Source organism: Vigna unguiculata, chromosome 3 (assembly GCF_037176805.1).
Source record: "Vigna unguiculata cultivar grain cowpea cultivar isolate G323 ecotype 2 chromosome 3, ASM3717680v1, whole genome shotgun sequence".
In the NCBI taxonomy this organism is placed as follows: domain Eukaryota; kingdom Viridiplantae; phylum Streptophyta; class Magnoliopsida; order Fabales; family Fabaceae; genus Vigna; species Vigna unguiculata.
Window position 1 is genome coordinate 17584865 of NC_140794.1, and position 25911 is coordinate 17610775.

Consider the following 25911-nt stretch of genomic DNA (forward strand, 5'->3'; position numbering starts at 1 on the left):
ATATGATTTTTCTACAAGGTTCTAAAAGTTCTACCTTTACAGTTCACTAGTGAAGATGACTCAATCTATATAAAAATAATTTTTGATCAATGATATGAACCTATTGTTAAGATCACAAACATATAGAGAACCAATTTGGAGAAAATGAGCTACAGGAAGACCAAATTGAATTTCTAGAGAAAGGGTGAAGGAATAACTTCCCAATTGCTATTCCAATCGGATGGATGAGTAGGGTTTTTTGTCGTGAGCTCAAAGGTGGTCTCTGATTAAAAAATAGATGAGAGATGAGTGATAAAGCTTAGAAAGAAGTCACAAATGATTGAGAGGAGAGGTTTTCTAGAGAGGTGAACAAGTTTTCTATATGAACTCTATATAACAAGAACCTGTTTATAGCTTATTTTTTATTAATAAAATATTTGAATACCATTTTATTAAACCTTCTATAACTTAGCACCCATTTTCTAGGTTTTCACAATTAGGATTAAATGTGGTCTATTATAAATGAAGCTTAAATATTTATATTATTAAAATACCAAGTTTATAAATAAAAAAATTGATTCAAGTTTCATTTTAAAAAGACCATATTTTCTTTAAATTTTCCTCTCCTTTCTTTCTCTGATATATTTCTAAGATTTTGAAAAATATATTCATCCTTTTGAAGATCAACGTTCACTATAGATATCCTAACATAGAGTAGAGCAATCCTATCTGATCAAAATTTTTATATGAGTAATTTCATCTTTATCCCTTTTCTTGAAGTTTTTCATGAATAGGAATGATGGTGCTTCCATGTGACTACGAGTTCTTTGTCTAAAGGTGCGATATTGTGAGAATTGGAGGTCTTAAAGTTTGATCTTAAGCCAAAAAGTTCGATCTAGGTAGGGGAAGTTAGTATGTTTTTTATTACACTCTAGGTTAGAAAATCTAAATGTAGGGTTAACGTGGTCACCAAAGTTGACAATTGATGTACATAATCTGTGTGTTTTGGTATGTAATGTGTTTGAATGTTAAAATGAGATGTTTTGAATTAAAATGTTTTTTGTGAGATAAGTAGTAATATGACTTTGATATATCATTTGAGTCAAATTGGTTCATTGAAATGTTATTTCAAAACAAATTATATAACGTTGGTTAGAAAAAGAGATATTCCTACCTAGTTGGAGCCCATATGATAAATTAATGCCTGTTTGGGTTTCTGAATTATGTAGTCTCGTTGAGCGAAATTTATTTAATTAAAATTCAAAGAGTTGAAATTTCATTTCTCATTTGGCGTGTCTTTAAAAAGGACTTCCAGTGTTTTGGTTCGTTGGACAAAATTAATTTTGTGAAAAACGCTAGAGTTTAGAGAGGATTGGTCATTGAGTGAGTCAGGTCTTGCTAGGTGAGCTTGTCCCAATGGTTGGATCTTTGGGCGAGCCAATTTTTTGTTGGACGAGTTGTTTTGGTAAAAACTTCAAGAGGTTGGTCGTTTGACGATTCTATGAGTAGTGCCTTTGGCTAAGCTAGAGAGTATTTCAAAAACTTTGAAAAATAAGTTTTAAATTCTTTTAATGTTAAAAATTGTTGACTTTTCATGATCTGTTTTTGCACATTGTTGAGATTAAATGTTTCTATATGTGATGTATTATGGTATTTGAAACTAAATTGCAATAAATACATGTATGAATGAGAATATATGAATCATATGTGTTGTGCTTTGGACATTGTTAGTTTGAAGGAGGAAATATTTTGTTGAGAGGTGTTAGGTTTTGTATTGGATGAAAATTTTGAAAAGAGATTATCCTGACCCTATTAGTATTTGGAGTTACAATCACAAAGAGTAAGATATTAGGTGGTGAGACTTGATAGAGATTCCTATGACCTAGTTTGTAATATGAAAAAGAACTATATCTCATAGGTCATGAGGAATTAATCCTGCCATATGAGGGAGACTTAGTTCCTAAAATGTAGCTTTGTTGTGTATGACAACTTAGTGAAGGTTATGTCAGATGCACATCTCTAAATCAAATTCAATGTACAAGTCTATCAAAAGTAGAGTCATGTGCTTGTGATAATTATATGTCACTATTTTGAACATGAGAGATAGCTAGTTGGACTAATATATATATATATATATATATATATATATATATATATATATATATATATATATATATATATATTATATTTATTATATATATTAGACTCTTGAGGTTGTTGTTGTGATACAATTTATTTAAATGGAATTAATGAATGATATCCATGAGATGGGATGTGAAAGAATGTATGATAATTTTTAAAGAATACTAACTTATCATGTGTGTTTGTTATGTTATTTTTCAACAATAACATCATGTATTATATAGGAGAATGTTTTAGATGGAATTTCAATAGAGATACACTAAGAAGAGATAAATTTTATTTCTTAGACACACATATAAACACAAATACAAACACACATAGACGCAAACATAAACACACGTAAAGACAACGAATGCAAACAAAAATATAGATGAACACAAATACGCACGATCTCCTCTATTCAATTTATGTTGTTATGATATTTTTATTCTAAAATGAATTAAGGCATGTTGACAGCAAAAACATCATAATACTTTTTTATCCAATACGAAAGTTATGTAACCTTTTTAATTTAATTTTTTTTAGTTTAATGAATTCTGCACCATCTTCTGAAAAAGAAAAGGAAAGGGCATTAGGTAGACGGGATGTTATCCTTGAGGGACGTTAAACCCTTTTCATTCTGTGCCCTTTTGGCATTGCCAAAAGACACCAACCACTGTGAAATTAAAATTTATAATTGATGATTGATTATATGCATGTGGAGTGGAGGTAAAGAAATAATCAAAAGTTAATGTCATTGCTCATCAATGACGGTGGACCAGAATCTTTGACGTCTGGTGTTTAATTATAATTAAACATCTATAATCATTGTCTATCTACACTAAAATTTATACTAATAAAGGAAATTATTTTAGTTATACTTTTCTTTATAATTATTTGAGTTTAGTTAAAATGATAAATTAATTAAAGCCACTTATTTTATACTTAGAGTTAGATCCAGTAATCTAACATTAGTTGCACATATATGCAAGGTTGCTAAGACTATTCTAATAACAAAGAAAAGAAAAATCCATAATGCATATAACGGAATACTTTTCTAAAATATTATCTTTTGCAAGTGTCAATTTTTACAATGCACTTGTGAACAAAAATGGTTAAAAACACAATCAGGTGAATTAATTGATAATTTTTTTAAATTTTCAGAGAAATAAAAACTTTTGTCTTAAAAACCTATGATACAAGAAAGAGTTTAATGTAGACTTTACAAATAACGAAGACAAACAAAAGAAAATCTTAATGAACTATTTATACTGGGTTTGAATTTTTTTCTTAATCTACATCCACTTAATTTAATAAATTTAAGTCAGATTTTCTCTAAATTTTAATAATATTTAATTACAAAAAAATCTACGGAACTAGACCAAGAAAAAAAAATCTTCTTGATATAATAAAAATATTCAATTATTTATTTACAGACAAACACTAGTGCAAATATATATCATATCCAAATTCCAAGACAAAGAAAAGATATAACTTGATATGTGAAGAACTATAATAGAAAATTTTATAGCATGACCACTTTTTTTTTTAATCTTGGACACTTATTTTTCAAACAAGATATAATGCATGGCATTTTTGGAATATCTCTTTAAGAAAATAACAAGGTTCTCTTTCTCAAAAGTATGAAATCAATTCAATGGATGAGAGAGCTTCCTTTTCAAAGGAGTTTTTGGGATTATTGATTGATATAATTAATTATGTTTATATATAAATGATTATCATGTCCTATGTCTAACCTAAAGAAACATTTTAAATCAACATAATCAATTATTTACAAATTGAGTTTTTTACTTATATAAATGCTTAGCATAATCGATTAATTCCTAAAAGAATCAATTATTTTTAAACATAGGAAACTAAATTTTTACCAATATAATTGATTATATAATTAATTATTTCCTAACACAATCAATTATTATATTAAAAGAAATATAATTAGTATTTCAATGCAAATTTGTCGAGACTATCTTATTACTATGGTGAGCAAATAACGGCCAATGATTTATAGGTGAAAGATGTGTTCACATTCGTAGATTTGAGGGCGGGAGAAGTGACTCGTCTAATATATTATGTTGGCTTGTTCTAGCGCTTTGATTCGTTTAATATTTTTTTTTCCTTTTCTTGTCTACTTACTTGCTATGGCTCGTGTACTCCCTTGTAGAAATCTAGTGCTTTATTACTTTAGGTTGACTCATCTAGTTACAACAATTGTTTGATACTACAATATGCTCTTGTAGTGTTTGAGTCATCTGGTCATTGTATTTTGACCTGCTGTCTTGTGACGTTTAACACATTCATCATAACCCAAGTCGTTTGACACTTGCGTAGAACTTTAGTCATCTAATGGCTTAGTTGTTTGATCCAGCCTTCCATTCGTCTACCCAATGATTTCAACAGAGTTCGTCTTAGTCTTGTTTTTCATATTTTTGCTTCTTTCTTTCAAACATTAACATGTTCTTTGTTACCCTAGTGTTTGGCTTAAACCCATTCAACACATATTAACTGAACAAAACACACACACACACACACACACACACACACACACACACACACATATATATATATATATATATATATATATATATATATATATATATATATATTCATATATTCACAAGCAATATGTGCACACATTCTTAGGTTGTCCAATGGTTATGTTCATATGTCCAATGAAGTCTAATGCTTGACATACCGTTTTCTATGTCAAGAGCTTTGTCTAAGATATAGTTCTAGTTAGTCTAACCTTGTTATCATCAAAACCTATTCTATCTTAGACCCGTCTAATGGGATTTCCAACATCTAATGCTGACAATTTATTTTCTCTTTTAAGTTTGTTGTTCAAATAAGATAGATTCTTTGTTTCTTCATGTAGTTCTTTGAATGCATTAAGTTGTCGATAATAATTTTCTTTTGTTTGAGATTTAAAACTACTCACGCTACTTTTTATTGAAGATTTTGCATCAACCATTAGACATATATTTGCCTCTTCTTTATCATTTCCACTTGAACTACTAGTTGTACTAGAGGCATTGTCTTCTTAGGCATTATAAACTCTTTCATTTTACTATAATTATTTGCTTCCTTATTTGTTTCAAGTTTATGTTTCAATTTCAAAATAAGGTAATCAAGTTTAATGTGACCTTGCTTACTGCACTAGTAGTATGTTTACATTTGTCCTTTATCCTAAATTTTGTAGCTCTTGTTTAGCATGGCATATTTGTTCTTATTTTAGCTATTGTACTTTAAAGATTTTGAAAATTTCTTCACTAGCAAGTTTAAATTCTCACTATATGAATTTTTCATGCCCTTCTCTTCCATGCACACATCATCCTTTTTTTATGTTAGCTTTAAAAGCTATATTATTCTTTGTTTCTCCTACTTATTCTTTTTCTTTAAGTCTTCCTTGCTCTTTCTCTTGCTCCCTTAGTTTATTAAACAAGGTGGTCATGCTTATCATTGTGAGATCTTTTGATTTTGAGATTAGTAAACTTTGGCTACCACTATATATTCAAACTTTTCATAACATTGTTGTTGGTTTCTTCTTTGTCAAAATTCTTTCCAATAGCAAGAAGATGATTTACTTTATGAGTAAATCTCTTTTGAGCATCATATATTATTTCCTTTAGTTGTATCCTAAACATCTCATACTCTTGTATGAGAGTGTTTTTTCTTACATTATTTACTCCCCTCAAAAGTGGCTTCTAAGACATTTGTTAAAATAGATGATGTAACATCCCGACCGGATCTTACGAATTTAAATACTAAAATAAGGAAATAAGGATAAACATCATTTATTATAATTTCATTTCCCAAAAAATAATGCGAGAAATTTAAAACTTTATTTCATCGTAAAATAAACTTAAATCCATAATTATAAAACTCCATTATAATATCAAAGTCTGGTAATTTAAAAGTTTACAATTTATTCAAAAACATAATAAACTATGGTAAAAACTTCTCCCAGTCTAGCCCCCGCTCCGGCTCTATGCCTCACCAGATCCACCTACAACATCATCTATTCCCATGTACCGCGTACACGATCATCGCCAAACACAAGCAGATAGGGTGAGCTAACAGTTAAATAAACATATATACAAAACATATATATACAAACACATTAAAGGAATTTCATCTTTTGATTCCATATCACATGGCCACCACCATGTCATCCATGATCTACGTCTTTAGACGAATATATCAAGATGTCTTGTTGCCACACCTACAAGCCACAACTTGTAGAGCATGTGCGGGAAACCTGTTACGGACCATACTCCGTAACGCTAGGTGGAGTTTCCAATATGAACATAGTTCGTAACGTTTCAAGACTACCAAACTTGTCAGCTAGTTACTGAGGAGGGCAATCTATTTGGATCCATTCGTACGAGCCACAACTTGCACACTCACATCGGCAACACTCGCCAACTCGAGCCACAACTCAAGAGTTTCTCGTGTTCATCTGCCATCCCGAGCCACAACTCAAGAAATACCATTCTGAGCCACAACTCAAGGAATGTCACGTGCTTAACTCCTATCCCGAGTCACAACTCAAGGGATACATTCTGAGCCACAACTCAAAGAACACCAGCAAACCGACCTTCGAGATATCACCCAAGCCTTGTAGACCACGCATATCCAAAGCAAGCAAAACATAAGCTCTTCCTCTGCATTATTGTCTGGCGTTGCTCTTGAGTCGCCAGGCGAAATACACTTCCAGACCGCTTGACAGGGAACACATGCCGCCAGGCACCAAGCGCCTCTGATTTCACTATCTACAGGTGTCGTCTGGCGGGACGAACCTCACAGCCAAGAGCAACACGTCTTTATGACCTTCTGGAATTAATGTTGTCGCCTGGCGGTTCAAACACCACCGTTAGGTGCCACACCAGTGCACGAGCTGATGGGTTTTTGAGAATTCTGAATGTTGTCTAAGACCACTAAACCATTACCAATCACCAAGCAGGTTACATCTCAGATTACTAGTTATTTTCACTCCATGCTAGTTCATCTTGGATAGATCACAATTCCAAGTCATATTCCAAAATAATAACTACATATCCAATTTTCCATACATAACTACCTAAGCGTTTGTCCCTAATTAAATCATAATCTGGACCCAGCCAAAGAACAGAGTCAAGTTTCTAGAAATCCACCTCACAACTTGTCCAAACCAGAATTTACACTATATTTACCTTGAAGTTGTAACCTCAAGAGTTATATTCATTTAACCCTTAAAACAACATCATGCTTTATTGTCATGTCTTAAATCATACCAGGTACCATAATTCCACTTTAACATATTTTTCCCTTATTCTATTCCACTTGAATTCCTGAGTGCACCTTTCAACTCGAGCCACACTGCACCAGCCACCAAAAGTCACTAACATCGTTATCGCTTGGCGGCAAGCTACGAGCCGCCAAGCAGTGCATCACTTTCTGGACAAATTCCAGATTTGGTCATGCACCTTGCACAAATTTTTAATCACCAATAACTCATACGAGTCTATAAATTTTCCACTCAATTCACTTCCAATACACAAAATTTCATTAAATTTTGCCTACGTAATTTACTCCAATACTCAAAACTCCAAATGTTCAAGCCCTAATATGCATATCTATCATTTTCATCAATTTCCTTCGCATCACACTACAACTTCACCATAATCCCTTTTCTTTTAATCAATCTATGATTAAAACACCTTTTCCACCGATCAAAAATAGCCCAGAAAGCTCAAAACATTAAAATCAAACCAGTTTGGCTCGTGTCGCTTGACACATATTCATCACCGCCAGGCTCTTTATCTAGAAACCAAGAAAACTGGGTTGAACAGCACACATCGCCTGGCAGCCCAATTCGTGCTGCCAGGTGGTTCCTCTCGGGAATCCAAAAATGCATAGAAAATGGTATTAGCCGTCTGACGACTTTGAAGGCCCGCTAGACAGTTTCTAGAAAAATTCCTGAAACTTGCAATTTTGCAGAAATATCACAATTCATGCTCTTAAATACTCAATCATCATCTAAAATAAAGACATGAAATAAACCACGGAGTCCAGCTCCCCTAACTTGGTTTCCTTGCTTAAGTTGAATATTCTTGACTTCTTCCTTACTCCTAATGGCTTACCTTAGCTCTCTTCAATTCAACCCCTATCTTCAATCAATAGCACAATATTCACTCTGAATTCTCTCTCCCTATTGTGTAGAACAATGACAACCTTCACTCTCTCTCTTTTTCCTCTTAATTGGTCCAAGTAGTAAATGACTCCCTAGGGGCCAATCTCCAAATAAGAGAAATTTGGATTAAGGGTTCACATGCAATTTAGCAAAAATAAAGGACTTCCTGACAAACAAAATTTTATTAAAAAGGGAGATCTAAAAAAGTCAAACTAATTGCATTAATTAAAACACTCTTAAAATTAACCTTTTAATCATATTCTTATGAAAACTCTATTTTTCTAAACCATCAACAAAAATTAATTAATTAAAGACAAACTAATATTTATTTAAACTAAAAAGAAAGTTTTAGGAAGGAAAATTAATGTAATTTTTTTATTGAATTTATGTTGACATTGTTAAGATACGACATTAAAGTGATTGAATTTAAGATGACATATTTTATTTATACCGTCAGATATTATTTGTAGTGTCACATTGTCACAAAATATTAAGATTAATTTAATGAAAGAAATATATTAATTCTTTTTAATAAAAATAAGTCTATATTAAGACAAAAGAAAGTTAGATTGAGAGACCACGTCGAATAATTTAAACAAAAATCGAGAAAGAAAATCCTATTACACCTAAAATTCATTAGTTTTCTTAATAAATATAAATTTGTTGAAAAAGTCATACTAAAAAGTTGGCAATAGTACGGTCGAACGTAGAGGATTGACGCCCCGAATTGAAGTTGTATAGTAGTTCTGTTTGGTCATTGTTTTAGTTTGATAGAACTTAACGTGGTACTATTTTAATAGTTCAAATCACGAATTATTAAAAAGACAACCTTTAAAAAATGAGCATAAAGGTGTAGTGATGGAAGGAAGAAAACAAGAGGAAGAACACAGCAGGCAAAAATGACCTCGGTTAGAATTAAATATTGAAATTCCCAACATAGCAGAGCATATCATATAATCACAAGTTGCTGCAAAAAGAGAGGTTTTTCACAACCTAATCATATGCTGCCAATCGTAAGATCCAACATGTCTCAAACACTAAGTTGCATAATACAACACCCAATGGACTCAACTTTGATGAAGTCACTGTCCCACAACCCAAAGAACTCCAATTCCTCCACACTCATCAAGTGCTTTGCCAAAAATTCTGGTCCTTCTGCAAAGATCATGGCTTCTGCTACACCTACAGCAGCACCCATCACCTTCGGATTCAGAAATTTGTTGGAAACATTCACTGTTGATGTGCACAGAGCAGAGAATAGGCAACTGAATGTGCCCTTAATCGCTCCTTTTACCATTGCTACCTCTAGACTGGACAAGGTGGAGAACGTGGCCATAAGAGTTGAGTTGAGCAATGGTGCTGTGGGGTGGGGCGAGGCACCGATTTTGCCTTTTGTTACTGCAGAGGACCAAACCACCGCCATGGCCAAGGCTTCTGAGGCATGTGCCTTCTTGAGGAGATGCCCTGCACTAACCTTGGGTTCCATGCTTGGGGAGATTGCTGCTATTCTTCCTGGGCATCAATTTGCTTCAGTGAGTCAGAATAATCTGTGTTCAACTTTCTCTTCTGCTTCTCTTGTTGTTAATCATTCTAATCCTCTCTCTATTGGTTTTATCACGTTTTGTGCTTTTAAAATGGTCTCTTTGAACCTTTTTCAGGCAAATTCCTTGAATTTTGAGTAACAGTTTCAGTTTTCTACTTGATCGCTGAGGACATGAAAGGAGAGTAGCATATTTTTAGAAAATTTGAATTTCGTATTGGGGTTGTATTTGCCTGAACTTTCCCTTGTGTGACTTTTATTTTGGACCACTGGTCTATTTCTCTTCATTCCTTGATTTTAAGAAACTATTTTGTTACATCTTTCTTTGCTTATTTCTTTTGTAGAGTCTATATTATAACATTATTCAAGAGAAAGAAGGGAAAAAGTCTTTTCTTAGTCCCCTCTTTGAATCGCTCGCACTCTCTTTCCAGAATAATGCATTCTCTTTTTATATTTACTATGAAAGAATGATAATATCTTGCCGTGAAGAGAGGAAAGTGGAAAAAGAATAAAGAGTCCAGATGTTAGATCTTTCTATCACTGAGAATCTTGTACGGCATGCTTGATTTGGCATGGGTGTGATTCTTAGTGTGATTACATTCAAACACTATATGCATATATGTTCTGAATTTTTATTTATCTCTAGTAGATGTAAAACTTTAAACAGGTAGCAACAGCAAAATATATCACGTCTTGATTAGGGTTCATTTGCCAGGATGAGTAATGGCAGTCATAAATAAGTGAGGTGTTGTGTACGTAGACTTGCATTACATGCATGCATGGATTCTTGTACATCAGATCTGCCATTAAGATCTTTCCTTACTGATAGATATAGGACTTAACCTCTTTTCCCCATCTTTATTTTTATTTTATTTTAAGAAACTAGCAGTTACGTTTTCATGGAAAATCAAAGCTCACTTTCCTAATCAATGTGTTAGTAAAATCATTTGATTAACTCAAGGGGTTCCCTTCTGTGATTAAAGGTTAGGGCTGGGGTGGAGATGGCAATAATTGATGCTGCTGCAAATAGTATTCGTGTGCCATTGTGGAGGCTTTTTGGTGGGGCTTCTAATACCATAACCACTGACATAACAGTTAAGTTCTTTTTCAATCTCAAACAAAATGCTTGTAATGAAAATAGTTATTCAGAAGAACTATCTGATAGAAGGAAATCTAATCCTTCTTATATTTGCAGATCCCAATTGTTTCTCCAGCTGAAGCAGCTGAATTGGCTTCTAAGTACTACAAAGAAGGGTTTAAGACTTTAAAGCTGAAGGTGGGAAAGAATCTCAATGCAGATATAGAAGTGCTTCAAGCTATACGTGTTGCCCACCCCGAGTGTCAGTTTATTCTTGATGCTAATGAAGGGTATAATTCTGAGGAGGCAGTGGAAGTTCTTGAGAAATTACATGGTTAAAAACTACTACATAGTTAAAGTTTTTTGTCCATCCAAATATCTTGTGAGAACATGGTAGCACACATGCACTAATACAGTAATGAAACTTTGTTTGAATATTTTAGATTTATTTATTGTATTGCAGATATGGGGTTGACTCCTATTCTATTTGAGCAACCAGTTCACAGAGATGATTGGGATGGTCTTCGGTATGTGAGTAACATAGCAAGAGAGAGATATGGTGTATCTGTTGCAGCTGATGAGAGTTGCAGAAGTATAGTTGATATTTACAAAATTGTGGAAGGGAATGTTTTAGATGTCATTAACATTAAGCTTGCCAAAGTTGGGGTTATGGGTGCCCTTGAAATTATTGAAAAGGCAAAAGCAGCAGGATTAGATTTGATGATTGGTGGTATGGTTGAGACTAGACTTGCTATGGGTTTTGCTGGCCAACTTGCTGCTGGCCTTGGATGCTTTAAGTATGTATAACCCATTTTTTCATTCATAAACTTCTATATACATCAGCTTTTAGAGAAATATAAGTTGAAAATTTTCTAAGTTAAATCATAATTGTGTAAGTTGGTTTTTCACTTATGATAGAATCTTCTTTTACAAGTGTTTTAGAGAAGTTTATCTGAACATAGGTTCATCTTATTTTCCTTCTGTTTAATTTAATTGATGCATTTAAATATTCTACACTCTTTTGTAGGTTCATTGACTTAGATACACCACTTCTGCTATCAGATGATCCGGTTCTTGAAGGTTATGAAGGTACAGTCTGCCTAATTTTCAAATAAATTTGAAGTTTTCTTGTAAATGTTGGTTTGAATGATATGTTTCCAGTCTGATGATGACACGTAGTATTTCTCCTGAACAGTTTCAGGTGCCACTTACAAGTTCTCAAACGCTAGGGGACATGGTGGATTCCTTCACTGGGACAACATTGCATAGTAAGTTGTGATTTCTGGCACAATATGACTCTAGATAATCCACCATAGTTCCTAATATATGCTTGGTGATCTCTGGTGTGAGATTCATAGGATAAGAATGATTTACATCTTAGAAGGAAACTGTTCAAGCCTTATGTTCTGTTGGAAAGAAAAATACTTACTGAAGATTAGAAGCCAATCTTTCAACTCTTCACCTAATAACAATACTTTAAGGATCTTTGCTAGTCATATTCTTCAAATTCAGTGAATTTCCACCTTACAAGCACAAAAGTGTTCTTCATGACAAGGCATGTTAGAGACATAAAACCAACTTGTGGCTGAACTAGCTTTCAGAATTTCAAAGCCTACATTTAACCTCAATTATTCTGGCCAGAATGAAGAAAATGTTTTTTCGAATGTTTTTATTTTGGACAATAGGATGAATCAAATTTGTTGTTTCGAACGTGGAGGGGTGGAGTCTTAATAGTACCTATGTGACATGTAATGACTTTTTGTATATGCTACCTTCATTATTGACATCTTGATTAAATTATGCGCAGATGATAGAGATGCTTATGCCAACACAAGAATCTGGAAAAGCATAAATGGACAAGTTGGTCAGAAGGTTAGAGAATTGAGTAAGAAATGAAGAATAACCACTGATGGGCTTGTGCATGAATAATAAGATGTGCAACTGTGACAACTTAGCGTTAAATATTACAATAACAACCATTCATGAAGATTTCTTGTGCGGAATGAGCAGCTAGTAAGTACCTATCCACGACAACTATGTGTAATCGATTCCTCACCTAATTCTGGAAAAGAAACTACTCTTAGATGTCTTGCACCAAATAAGAGCTAGGAATCGCACATTATGATGATATGATATGGACATGGAAAGACAGCAAATTTTAGAAATTAGACTTGAATTTTGCGCTGTTGATTTCAATAATTTAAGCTGTGATTTTGATACTTTGTTTTTTTTGTTTCACCTAATCAAGTTATTCTATCTCCAAAATTGGGAAAATAGGTGGGAGATAAAATTTGCAAGGTTCTAAAAGTAGACTTAGATTCGATCGAATTATTTCACTCATTCGTTGTTTATCATTCCATTTTATTCAAACTTAACAAAGTATTAAAATATCATTACATCTCACTTCAATCCATCATTTTCACTAATTCAAACATAGCCTTAACACATAATTAATGTATTTATGTCCTACCAGTTATAAAAAAACAGATTAAATTGTTGACGACCAACATTAACATTTTGCCTTGTGACTTGACGATTTCCACTAACTTACACATTTACTCGTAAAGTACACAAGGTTCAAGGGGATTTTCTTACATGCTGCAAACAAAATACCTATACCTTATGTGTATATGTGCAAGTCTAAAGTGGAATATCATTAGCCATGTAGACGAAACATTAACGCTATCTATCAATAAGAACCATTATTGCACTTATCTAAAATTATAAAGATCAAATAGGCAAATTAAATGATATGAAAAACATATTTAACCGTAAAAAAATGTTCGGATCCGGAATGTATAATGTGCAGTATGTAGTAAATAGTCTATGAGACGTTCGGTTTCGAGTTTTAAAGTCCCATTCTACAATTTGAGAAAAAGTTATTTGCATTTGTATACTCCAAAACCATGGTTGGAGAATTTCAATCTAAAACATGATACTTTTTGGTTGACCTAGTTACATATGCACCTCACCGAGTTCTGCTTCCCTGAAGCTGTACTCTAATGCACCTTGCACAATTCTACAACATAGAAGCAAATTCGGTATGGCATGAGGCGTGCTATGTAACTGTGTGGCCAATTGATCATTTATTATACCAAATACTCCGCACTTTTAAAGCAAGGAATCTGAAAAATATTTTTCATACCGTTTCACAATACAACTAGTTCATATTCACCAGTGTGAAAACTGATACCTACATGATTAATATCACACGTTCTCTACAGAGCATTCCACCAATATCGAGCTAATTATGAACATCTTTAAGTCTAGAAGAACAAGTTTAGCCCAGTAGCTGTGGTAAGTCAAACAATTAAACACCGTAAGTCTAAAACTTACTTTAAAACAGTAGTGTACACTTACACTAGCATCTCTTCCATCATCAGAACAACATCTTCATCATCAGATATAGTGCCAAAATTGGGCCACGTAACACAGCAAAATCTTAGCATTTCAACCATTTTCTTCTATATCACATCTGTAAATATTTATCTCTAGAAATTAAGGGGATCTCTACCACTATTGACCAAAAGGCTTGTACAGTTTGGCTTAATCCCATACATCCTTCCTGCGAACTAGTTCGCCATATTCTAGTTTCTCTCTCATTTCATTAGAACCTTCCACTTATCTGAGTTTTTCCTTCGTATAAAACGTCTTTTCTTTTTCTTTTTCACTTAAGCAACCTCTAAGTTCATTGCTTGATATCGGCTTCATCTTTTGTACTGCTTAGGCATATCACAAGAATCCACAATTATGCAGTCATCACGCCATCAAAACCTCTACAGATGGATAGTTTTTTTATCAAGTTTGCACTAAGCAATGAACAGAAATTAAGGCTCAATTTTAGCCAAAAGCAGGAATGCCAAGTCTTCTTATTCAGTTCATCTATGATAGGTGCCATGTGATTTAAAGAACTGAAAATCCGGGTGATTAACCTGAACAAGCCTTAACCATTTATCCGCAGCTTGCAAGAAGGAACTCACTTGTTGAGTCTCACCACCTCCCTTTTTCATCCAAATAGACCCCTTTAACTTATAGGAAGCCATTGCAAAAGTAGGTATAGAAATCTTTGGTGCAGCATCGATCTCACTGGGATAAACAAGTGTTGGAGCATGAGTACAACCACTTCCTGCAAAGTGTAATAAAAAGAAAATTTTTACAATAAACTAGTCAGCATTTCACCAAAGTGAGATCAAGCAGCGACTATTTCATGTTTCTGGGACAAAGCACTGTTTTTGCTATACGTTGAAATAACATCAACCAGCAAGTATTATTGCACAATAAGATTAAGGATTAACTTCTGCTTTTCCATATATGTCAATTTCAAATTGAGGGTAAATGACCATGCATTAAGAGATCAAGACAACAAACGATACTAATATTCTGTTTGCTTTATGCTGGAGAGGGACGATGGAAGCATAATAGTTGCCACAATGATTGATGGTAAAATATTAGAGGAATAAAAATGACTTTTATGTGGTCACTTACTAATTAGGAAAAACCATACAATAGAATAGAAGAGAGGTGTTGGAAGGCCTTCGAGAATAAAGAGTTCATAAGTAATCAGAGATATATACAAGGGGGTAAAAAATAAGTGAGAAGTGAGAACACAGAGTGGGGTCACAGCAAATTTCCTGTAACAATATATTTGCATCAGCTCAACTTGTTATGACTTGCTGAGTCTTGGATTTGCTTACTGAGTATATCTAAGAATTAACAGTCTCTTTTGTATATAATATAGTCCTAATTGGTATTATGGTTGGGAAAAAATCCATAAAATTAGACATGTTCTATTACTGGACTAATCCAATACATTATAGATAAAAAAAAATATGAATTAGAATTAAATCCAAATTTATATTTTCCTAAGAAAACTAGTTTAGATTTTTATAGATCCAAATCCATATTTAATAAAATAAAATAGTTTGGGTAGTTTAGGGTTTGATTTGATACCAATTTCAAAACCAGCATCTTTTAAAAACATTAAGCGTAAATCCAAAATAATTTAAAATAAAGGATAACATATATGTTCATTGGACATCAAACTCTATTCAACCTAATAATAGGCAATATGATATGATGAAAAAGTAGTGATATTTAGTGTGAAACGTTTTGTATAGATGAATGAGCAGCACTTGTTTATATAATGTTTAATAAAACATATATCAAACATGATTTGAGAACATATCCTCCAGGTGTATTTTACCTAGTTCAATTTTATAATTATTAGCAATATGAAGATAAAAACATAGATACCAATAAAAGTAACTATGCATATACACATATGTATATCATTTAAGTATTGTACTTAGTGTTGTATTTCTTTGATTTAGTGCAATAATAAAAAATAAAAAATAAAAATATTTCATACTTTCGTTATATGTTTTCTTTTTCCAACATTTAATAAGTGTATTCCATTATCTTTCTATAAGAAAAACTTACACGAAAGCTGTAGAGCCAATCTAACTAAAAACATTTTCATGTTTAGGAAACATACTTCTATAATTTTACCAAAACACAGTAATTGATATCATGTTTATAAACAAAGTAATTACCATTTGCTCTCATTAGGAAATGATGCGCACTCACACTCAAGACGTACCACTCGACTGTATCAAATATTGTACCTAGCTATATAGTGAGCGTGTACCAAATATAAAAAAAAAAAAAAAAAAAAAAACTGGTTTGGTTTAGATTATTAATTAATTGCAAAATTTATGAATGAAATATGAAAAGTTCCAACATTTTCATTCTAATATAATATTCTTGGAAAATATATAATAATTTTAAATGATTTTGGTTATAACACTGATACTGAAAAGACTACCAGTTTCAAAATTGGTACCAAACTTATTTATAAACATTTAAACGAGTTTTTTTTAGAAAGGAAGAATTTGGATTTAAAATCCGAACCAATTATTTATATTTGGATCTATAATAAACTTTGTACGGAGAATGGAATGTAAGTTTAGGAAAAATTGGAGGCCATTATCACAAATTGCACAAGTATCTTGCGCTCATCATAGAAAAATGACATATAGATAGATGGTGATCTAATCCACAGGATTGAAGCAGGCTGGATGAAATAAAGCATCTCTAGTGTTATGTATGACTAAGAGGTATCCCTCAAGCTTAAGTGAAAAGTATTCCATGCAGCTATAGGTCCTGTGATGTAGTATGGAATTGAGTGTTGGGCAATAAAAAAACCGATGAGAGAATAAATTCCACATGACAGAGATGAGAATGTTGCCTCGGGTGAGTAGACTTACTGGAAAAAATAAGAATGGGAATGGATGCAATATAGAGGAGTTGAGGTAATAAATATTGTACAGAAAACTCCAGTAGTTCACCTTAAGCGATTTGGGATGTCTGGAGAAGATTTGTAGGAGACCCATTAAGAAGTGTAAAACAGATGGAAGGTAGCCTATTGCTAGAGGTAGAAAGAGGGTTTTCTTTTTTTAAAAAAAAAAAAAAACTAAAGGTGAAACCATTATAAAGAATGTAGAGGTAATATTTTATCTAAAGAAAAGATATACAGTAAAGTATGATGACATCAGTTGGTCCATATAGCTGACTGCAGGAAAAGGGTATGGTAGTGGTGGAGGTAGTCAAATTCAAATTGCAAAATGAAATCCCCGTGTCATTCCTTGTCTATCAAATCATCCGTCATTAGAAGGCAAACAAAATATTTAGTTGCAAGTCAGTTGCAGATTTGTGCTTATTCTGTTCTTAGTTGCACACTTGGCAAATAAATGCAGTCAATTTCCATATAAATATGCGTACCGAGAATTTCCCAAAAGATGATATTCAAAGAAAGGGACATGTACTATGGTACTCTACATAAATAAGTACACGCTATAAGCTAGCTTGAAATAGCTAAACAAGAAAGAACTAGCATAAGTAACCAATACCATTGTCATATCACATTTTAGATAAAACATCAGCCATATACTTGAATGCTAAGACGAAAATGCAATGTGCAAAGCATCGAAGCCTATGAAAACAAGTCATTACTCTGTGTGGTACCGCACTTAGTCCCCTCAAACAAGGTCTCCAATAAGAGATTATGGATGAAAAAAGAAGTGCTTTTCACGGTAGACCTTGCTACAAACAAAAACTGGTGGATTTTCCACACCAATGACATGGTATTGAAAAACTCTAAAGCAACCTAGGCATTTTAAAATTGGTTTTGACACGATTTGACCAAAAACGGGAGAACAGCCACCTAACTTGTTAATAAGAAGAACTGTGATTAATAAACAATCTCTTTCTCAACTACCCCAGCCCATACTTTGTTTGTCAAAGTAACCAATATGTCACCCATCTTAAATTTAGAGTGTCTATTTCATTTCAAAAATACACATTCAGTAAGGACAAAAAGGAAGAGCAAAAGTAGTTAGGGATTGTTGAAGAGGGAAGAGTGGTTAGTTTATCTGTTAGGCAAATAGGGGGGAAATAAGGAGAGAAAACATCATTCACACAATCTGAAAGTTTGTAAGGAAAGAGGAAACACTTGTAGGAGGATCTGTTCTTCTATTTATGGATATTTAATGTGTTTGGTTGTTCAGAAAAAATGGATGCGCATCATTTCAGCGCGTATAATACTAGCTTTGCATCACACGTACATTTGGACATGAAAATGTGACAGTGCATGCTTTTGCACCAATCCAGACATGCACTTAACTGTTGTTCAAGTGCTTTGTTAGCTTTTGGAAGACTTTCATTTCTCTTTCAAGAGCTTTGTAACACATGGATAAAGCAGAATAAAAATTGCATTTACAGTTATGATTTGTGCTGACTGCTGAGCAAGTACTTGTAAGGGATGTGAAAAAAAAAAAACCAAAAGAAAGAATGCAGTCCATTGAATAAATGCTAGTGGAGCAGTTACCCATCTTTCATATTAGTTGACAAAAATAGAACCGTTTTGTTTTTGCAAATATTCTGTAAAGTATCATCGAATTGATCCTTCATTTGAGACAGAACTGAGAGTAATTAAGTCCTAATTTAGATGATAACATTTTGCACCATTTTGAGAGACTAAATCATGGCATTTTGCATTGTTAAGGAACTTAAACGATGACACAGTCTCAACAAAAATGGGACTTTTTACTCAAAACGCACATGTACATTTAATCTACCATTAGTGATGTATAAGCAACACTTAGTGATCAAATATAGGCTTAAAGGTCCATGATTACCTGTCAAGGGTGTATGGAGTTTATGGTATGTTAGAAAGCACCCATCTAAATCTTTTAAAGTTGGACCAGTGGGTATTCGATATATAGGATACCTGGAACATACCATTAAAATATGTAAATGGATGAAAAAAATAGTTATGAAATTAGATGAAGTTAATGTTCTGAAAAATAAAGAATGGGAAAAAAGTGATGACACATTAGATTACCAGGCCACAGACATCCAACTGTCTGGTAATAAGTCACAGCTTCTCAATGACTTGAGGGCAGGATAATAGCGTGCAAGATCTTGTATCTGTCAAAATATTAAAAAGTATAAGGTCCACGGATCAGATTATGGGTAAATAAGCCACACATTAACTACGGATCAGTAATTGCCTTATCAGCCAATGGTTCCCGGCTATACGGAGGATGTTGCTCCAAATACTCAAAAAGGACATCTTGAGGATTCCCAGTTTCACTATCATCACTAGAAAATCCTTCTTGCACTGCACTACGTTTGTTGTTTATAGATAATCTATTCATTTGCAATGAGACACCACCTGTTAGATATTGACTACTTTGTGTTGTAAACTCGGTCCTTTTTCCATATTCATTATCACTACTTCCATCACTACATGAATCTTTGTAGTAATCACCATCACTATCTTCACTGGTGTACCTAATGACATAAGAAATTAAGAAATTCATATCTGATTAGTTACAAGCTAAATAACAATAGTGCACACTCCCATAGCACTTGTAAGTTATAATTATATAACAAATTATGAAAACAGCAAAAGTCAATTAAATTTTTTATTAGATTGACTGCATAAAAGAAGCAGTAGCCAAAAAGAGAGAGAATAAATACAAAACTTTAATACATATCCAATACATTGAGATCCACAATGATTCATTAATCCATCAAAAGTTAAAATCAATTGATAGTGGACTTATTTGTTCCATTTATCAAGGTTTCACTTCTACCAAGCTCAATTTAAAGATATCCTTGAGGCAATACCAGTAATCATATTAAACACCATATAAAAAAGAACACAACTCTCCATACTCCATAGTCTTAAATACTATGTTTCTAATTATCTCACCCTTCACAAAATTTTATTCACTCTTCCATCCGACAAATAGTTGTATTAAGACGGTAAAATATAAGTGTAACTCAACCTCACACAAAATGGCTTGATAAGTTGAGGTTTGCACCTACTTATATACTATAATTTGGTTATATCTTTAGTCAATGTAGGACATTCCCTAACATCGAGGACTTGACATCTCGAGTGTGGGACTAGGGAATAACTCAATGGCGGGTGACATAATAGGTCCAACAAACATGACTATGATAAAATTTAAGTGACTCTAATGCCATCTTAAGAAAGTGGAATATCAGTTTAACTCAACCCTACAAAACTGGTTTGGTAAAGTGAGACTTGACCCACTTATATATATTATAATTTGGCCATATCTTTAGCCAATGTGGGATCTCCAACACACCCTTTCACATTGAGGATTGAACATTTAGAGCGTGGAACTAGTGGGGAATCCGATTGTTGGTGAGACGATAGACCCAACAAACTTTAATAAAATAAATTTTGAATGACTCTACTACCATAATAAGAATGTGGAATTGAAACCTAACTTTACCTTACAAAACCGACTTGATAAGATGAAGTTTTCATCCACTTATATGCTACAATTTAGTCATATATTTAGTCGATGTGGGATCTCTAACACTAATTATCTCACCCCCACAAACATTTATTTCACTCATCCAGCAAACAGCCTGATTTTGCAACCAACCATGTCTAAATAATTAAAATACAAAACAAAAACAGGAGATGCTGAAAAAACACAGCATATTAATAACAGAAATAATGTTCTATGACTCTCAAACCACTTGACACATTAACTCGTCCATAAATGATTAGAGTAGTGAATAATTTCACACTTAAAGCTATCAAATCTAATTGAAAAGTAACTTCCTAGTGTTATAACCCATCAAAATGCCACATACAAATATGACTCCATTACAGCAAAAAGCCTGCATTTCATTAACAGCTTGGACATCAAATAATTCACTCAAAAGAAGGGAAGTGAACACAACAAGAACACATCAAATAATATTAGCAAAAGATGTCCTCATGAGTAATAAATTGAAAATTTGAGAATAAAAATGTACAGGATCAATGATTATTAAAAAAAATGCTGCCCACATACATACCCTCAGCAATTTTGTCCAGATTATAACAAAACAGTCTAAAAGTAAAAGCGCGACAGCTGTTCATGAAGTGTAAGTTCAACAAAATCAGTGCTTTAAAGCACCATTTCAAATGCTTCCCCTCAAAAATGGTTTAAAGTAGAATTTATGTTTTTCTGTGTGAGTAAAATCCTATAACGATATCATTTTATGCCTTCAATAACATGATCTATAAATTAAACCCTCAAGGCAAATCAAGAATAATGAATAAAATGTTATTCATTGCTCTTTACAAGGAGGGGAAAGAGGCAGGATCAGAATTGGTGATTAAATTTGTTTTAAAAATCATTGGAAGAGAAGGGAAAATTAGTAAAGTGTTATGAAACAACAAAGTAAATTACTATTGTTTATATAAAAAGGCAATGCAATTTCCACGTAACAAGTAACAAGGGAGAAACCTTATCACCATTGCATCAAAAGGATCACACTTCACAGAAACAAATGGCTATAAACTAATAGATTTGAACATTTTCTTTACAGATACCAAACAACTACTTCTATAAAAAGGAATAGTTATAAATAAATTTTGATGGAAAACAGAGTAAAAACCAACTAATTTACTATTACAAACAGAAAACGACATCATCTTTCTCAATTCTACATTAAGAACCCCTGCAGTTTCACTATCAATGAGAAGCATTTTACAAAGCCTGATAACTACACTTGTATTTCTAACGCATTTACTTCTCAATTTTTTACTGTTGCCTTTCAACCGGAACCTAAAAAGCATACACATGTTTCCCTATTTCTTATACGGTTGATAATTAGACCTAAGAAATGGTTTCCAATTATTCTATATGCAATGTTTATTGCTTAATGTAATATTTACTTTCAACACTCGTTAAAATTTTGTATTAAGCTAGATAATGTGCTGTTTCAATTTTCATTCTATATTGTGCTCAGAAAGAGCACAACCAGGTCCAATAATGCGGTGTTTAGGCATAAAAATGATTTTGATCCACCGATGCTACATGATGTAATGCAGAACCAGAAGATACGAAATTTGAGCATAAGGGAAAAAAGGAGGTCGTGTGACATAAAAGTTTATAACCTTGTATCAATTGATTGCACAAACACAGACAAACACACATAAATATAAACAAACAAGTCTCAGAGCGATAAGTAAAAGAGCAGCATCCATCCATAACTCAATCGTGTTTCCCATGGTGAGTCTTGTCTTAAAGTTAGCAATTCTTATTAGCACGTGAAATGGTAATACCTAGGCTTTGCACTTGGCTTCTCAGCAGATTGACCATAGAGTTGAATAGCTGACAAATACGGAACATAATACTGAACAACAGATTCACTTTGATCAAGGACCAAAGGCACTCCAGCTCCATACGCACTCCACTCCTTAAAGGATTCCCAGAGATCACTCAGGGAAAAGTAAGACTGATACTCCACATCGCAAAATTTCCAACCTCTCATCGTTGTCTACATCCACAACACAATCAAATTTGAGTTTCAAATAAACCACATAAAAACATAACTAGAATTCCGAGAATAACTAAGCATAAAACATTCGCAACAACTGTCTCAACATCTCAAAAGAAAATAATAAAAGTGAATTGAGAAATTAAGAAAGTGAAATGAGAAATTAAGATCAACCTTGGAGAAATACTGAGCCGGAACTAACGGCATCGTAGAGTGCAAGAACCTATCGATATTACTAACAGACTCTACAGACGGAGAAAGAGTTGGATTCAATGATTGGTTGAGATTGCTATTGCTATTGCTATTGCTATTCTCAGAGACGTCGAGTTTGCTCTTCAAAGTTAAATCGGCGTTTTCATGTTCGCCATTCTTGGCTCTCTGGCCTTGTTTGCGCTGATTCTGGTTCTTCCTAGCCTTCACCGGAATGTAAAAGCGATCCTCGCCGCGAACCCCGCCAAATTGCAGTGCAGTTCCCAGCATTTTCCAATCGTTTTCAGGACTGTGTTATCCTCCGTTTGCACGCGTAGAAAACGGAGGAAAGTATCGGATGAGAAAATTTGTTATCGCAGAGGAACAACAAAGAAAGGGAGAAGAAAGAGTACCGAATCGGAATCGAAAATAGATGACGAAGAAAAGAAAGAGGTCGAAAGGAAAGGAAAGGCTGAAAGCAAAGGGAAGGGAAGAAGACGAGAGAGAGAAGAAAAACTACCACACTCTCTTTACAACGAAAACAGAGAGAGGAACGAGTGCATAGCAAGGTTGGTGGAGATTCTGTCATTTTCCATTTTCCTGGGGTTTTTAACTAATTCTTTGAAAGTTTGGGGGCATTAGTTGAATTAGTTGGACTTTATGCAAGAGACTGAAAGAGTCTTCGATATTATCATCACTTGAATATTTGAATGCCGATAAATTAAAATAATCGCAATATTTGGACACGTGTGAGCTGTGGGGCCACTCTTGATGACCTTACGTTGCTGCTAACTCTTCATTGACTAGTGTTTTTTTCTTTGGCTCAACCTCTATGGATGAATACTACCTACCTCTCAATATAAATATAAATAAATTATTTAAGTTTATCCTCATTGAAAATATTAGTTAGGTTTACATTATTTTTTATTTCATATAATAAATTATATTTTACAAATGATATGTAATCACAAAAACACATGCCCTTCAACTCATATTTATTTACATTTTCACTATATTAATATATATGTATATATATATATATATAATTCATAGTTTTTTATAAATAATTAAGTATAAAATAAAAAAATTAATACATATTAATATATATATATATATATATTATATAATTCTTTAAAATTAATTTAAAAGATAAAAAGAATTATTTGATTCAATTATTTATTTTATTAACTAAATTAAAAAAATTCTTTTATTTATAAATTTAAAACTTATCCAAATAAAAAATATTAAATAGTGTATTATGATATAAATTTTAGATAAAATTATATTTGTAAAAGAAAATATAATTTAGTTAAAATTTATTTATTTTTAGGTTTCTTAAATATATATATTTTTTTATTGTTTTTAGTCGAGGTTACTTTTAGTGTTTCTAGAATTTTAATTCCTCTTAAGAGCATTATTCGCGGTTTTTTTATATCTGAGGGAAAGTTAGCATCAATAATAAATTAATACGGATTTTTAGCAATATCTGGAATAACACTTGAAAGGACTATACATTAATACGGATTTGTAGCAATCTATGGTCTAAAACTTATGATACCTAAAACCTCTGATACTACTTGTGGTTTGAAACTCCAGTTACTTATATGGAATTGATATAACCACATTTACTTCTTGGGATTTATAAAACCCCATTACTATTGGGGTTATGAAACTCTATGTATTTCGAGCTGTTTAGAATTAGAACCCTTTTTATATCCACAATCAACTTTTAATATTTTTTTCATAGCTTCAAACGGTTTATTTTATTTTTTTAAAATACATAAATCTTGAAACAAATGAAAAATTATAAAAGGCAACAATTTTAAAATTTTGAAATTAATAGTTTATATATAACATTCACAAAATGTGCAAAGAACAAAATTTACAATTTTAATATCAAATAATGTAAATAATAAAGCGTAAAAATTAAAATTAGTAAGTCATTACAATATTATTGTTCTTAATCTTAAAATTAGACATAATGAAAAGTTAACTAATATTTTTCTATTGTGGTTCTCGATGTTGATCATTTATTCTTTATTAGAACACTTATGTGATGCCTATAATGCATAAAAGATAATAATAATAATTAATAAGATTTTAAATAATAATATAAAACATATATTAATTTAATTAAGATTTAAATATTGTCGGTGTAAAAAACATAATTAAATTATGAGTCTCTCAAATAATTTTATAAAAACAAAATTCATCATTATCTTCATTTCATTGACATGTAATGTCAAACCTATTCTAGAACACAAAATTAATAAAAATAATCAAAAATAGTAAAAATAACTCTTATTTTCTAACTTTGATGAAGAAGAAAAATGGACATAACTCAAACAATCAAGCTTACATCAAACATATGTTCAAATGTAAATTTTGATAAATAAGTTCCAAAAGTTTATCCTAATTTGTCATCTATATATACATAGTAGAAGAAAAGCATTATCCTAGCAGAAAGTTAGTTCTTTTCCATAGTTTGAGAGCCTAGGTGTTTTCTTATTTTTAACTTCTATATTCTAGTATCCAAATACAGACGACGATGTATATTTTTCCTTATTCTATGTGCAAACTTTTGGGAGAAATACTACCATGATCAAGAACTACCAATACAATACGTACAAAGAAAAAGTAATGATCAAAACTAAAAAATCATTAACCTAGTTTTATAACTTTGCATTTGAAAATGTCCTATTAACCATTTGAGTCAAACATTTTAGTTGGGAAGGACCCAAACTTAAATCCTAACATTTTTACAATATTCTTAATTTTCGAAAGCAGTCGATCTTAGAGTACCACATATGTGGAAAAGTACATCACTGAGACCATTAACTTAATTCATGACTTTTATCACTAAATTTTAATATAAATACAAATTTGCAAGTCATTTTAAATATTAATACCGTTAACGATGTTAATAATTTTTTGCTC

General features: G+C 32.4%; 2 protein-coding genes across 3 annotated transcripts; one reads left to right on the top strand and one right to left on the bottom strand.

Moving 5' to 3' along the window:
• The first annotated feature begins 9139 nt into the window (after positions 1-9139).
• On the top strand, positions 9140-13127 carry CYP77A5P (cytochrome P450, family 77, subfamily A, polypeptide 5). Of its 2 annotated transcripts, XM_028064595.2 has the most exons (7): positions 9141-9822; positions 10814-10924; positions 11026-11242; positions 11372-11705; positions 11936-11997; positions 12104-12176; positions 12716-13127. In XM_028064595.2, coding segments are annotated over exons 1-7 (1329 nt in total). In that variant the 5' UTR covers positions 9141-9291; the 3' UTR covers positions 12717-13127. The 2 variants fall into 2 exon arrangements, with proteins under 2 accessions (XP_027920397.1, XP_027920396.1); XM_028064596.2 differs by lacking the exon at positions 12716-13127 and having other exon boundaries at positions 9140-9822; positions 12104-12177.
• Positions 13128-14143: 1016 nt separating this feature from the next.
• Positions 14144-23499, bottom strand: LOC114178595 (uncharacterized). The gene is made up of 6 exons (XM_028064597.2): positions 22960-23499; positions 22571-22785; positions 19479-19761; positions 19310-19395; positions 19104-19195; positions 14144-15034 (listed from the first exon to the last, which is right to left on the bottom strand). Exons 1-6 carry the CDS (start codon positions 23263-23265, stop codon positions 14787-14789), a joined length of 1230 nt encoding a protein of 409 aa, XP_027920398.1. The 5' UTR covers positions 23266-23499; the 3' UTR covers positions 14144-14786.
• Between the last annotated feature and the right edge of the window lie 2412 nt (positions 23500-25911).

Bases quoted from the DNA above. Each gene is read 5' to 3' on its own strand.
- CYP77A5P (XM_028064596.2), top strand. From the start codon at position 9,292: ATGCTGCCAATCGTAAGATCCAACATGTCTCAAACACTAAGTTGCATA. The intron at 11,243-11,371 runs GTTAAAAACTAC...ATTGTATTGCAG, and splicing joins AGTTCTTGAGAAATTACATG to ATATGGGGTTGACTCCTATT. The intron at 11,706-11,935 runs GTATGTATAACC...ACTCTTTTGTAG, and splicing joins GCTGGCCTTGGATGCTTTAA to GTTCATTGACTTAGATACAC.
- LOC114178595 (XM_028064597.2), bottom strand. From the start codon at position 23,265: ATGCTGGGAACTGCACTGCAATTTGGCGGGGTTCGCGGCGAGGATCGC. The intron at 22,786-22,959 runs GTTGATCTTAAT...TTGTGGATGTAG, and splicing joins CGGCTCAGTATTTCTCCAAG to ACAACGATGAGAGGTTGGAA. The intron at 15,035-19,103 runs GTAATCATGGAC...TACACTTTGCAG, and splicing joins ACTCCATACACCCTTGACAG to GAAGTGGTTGTACTCATGCT.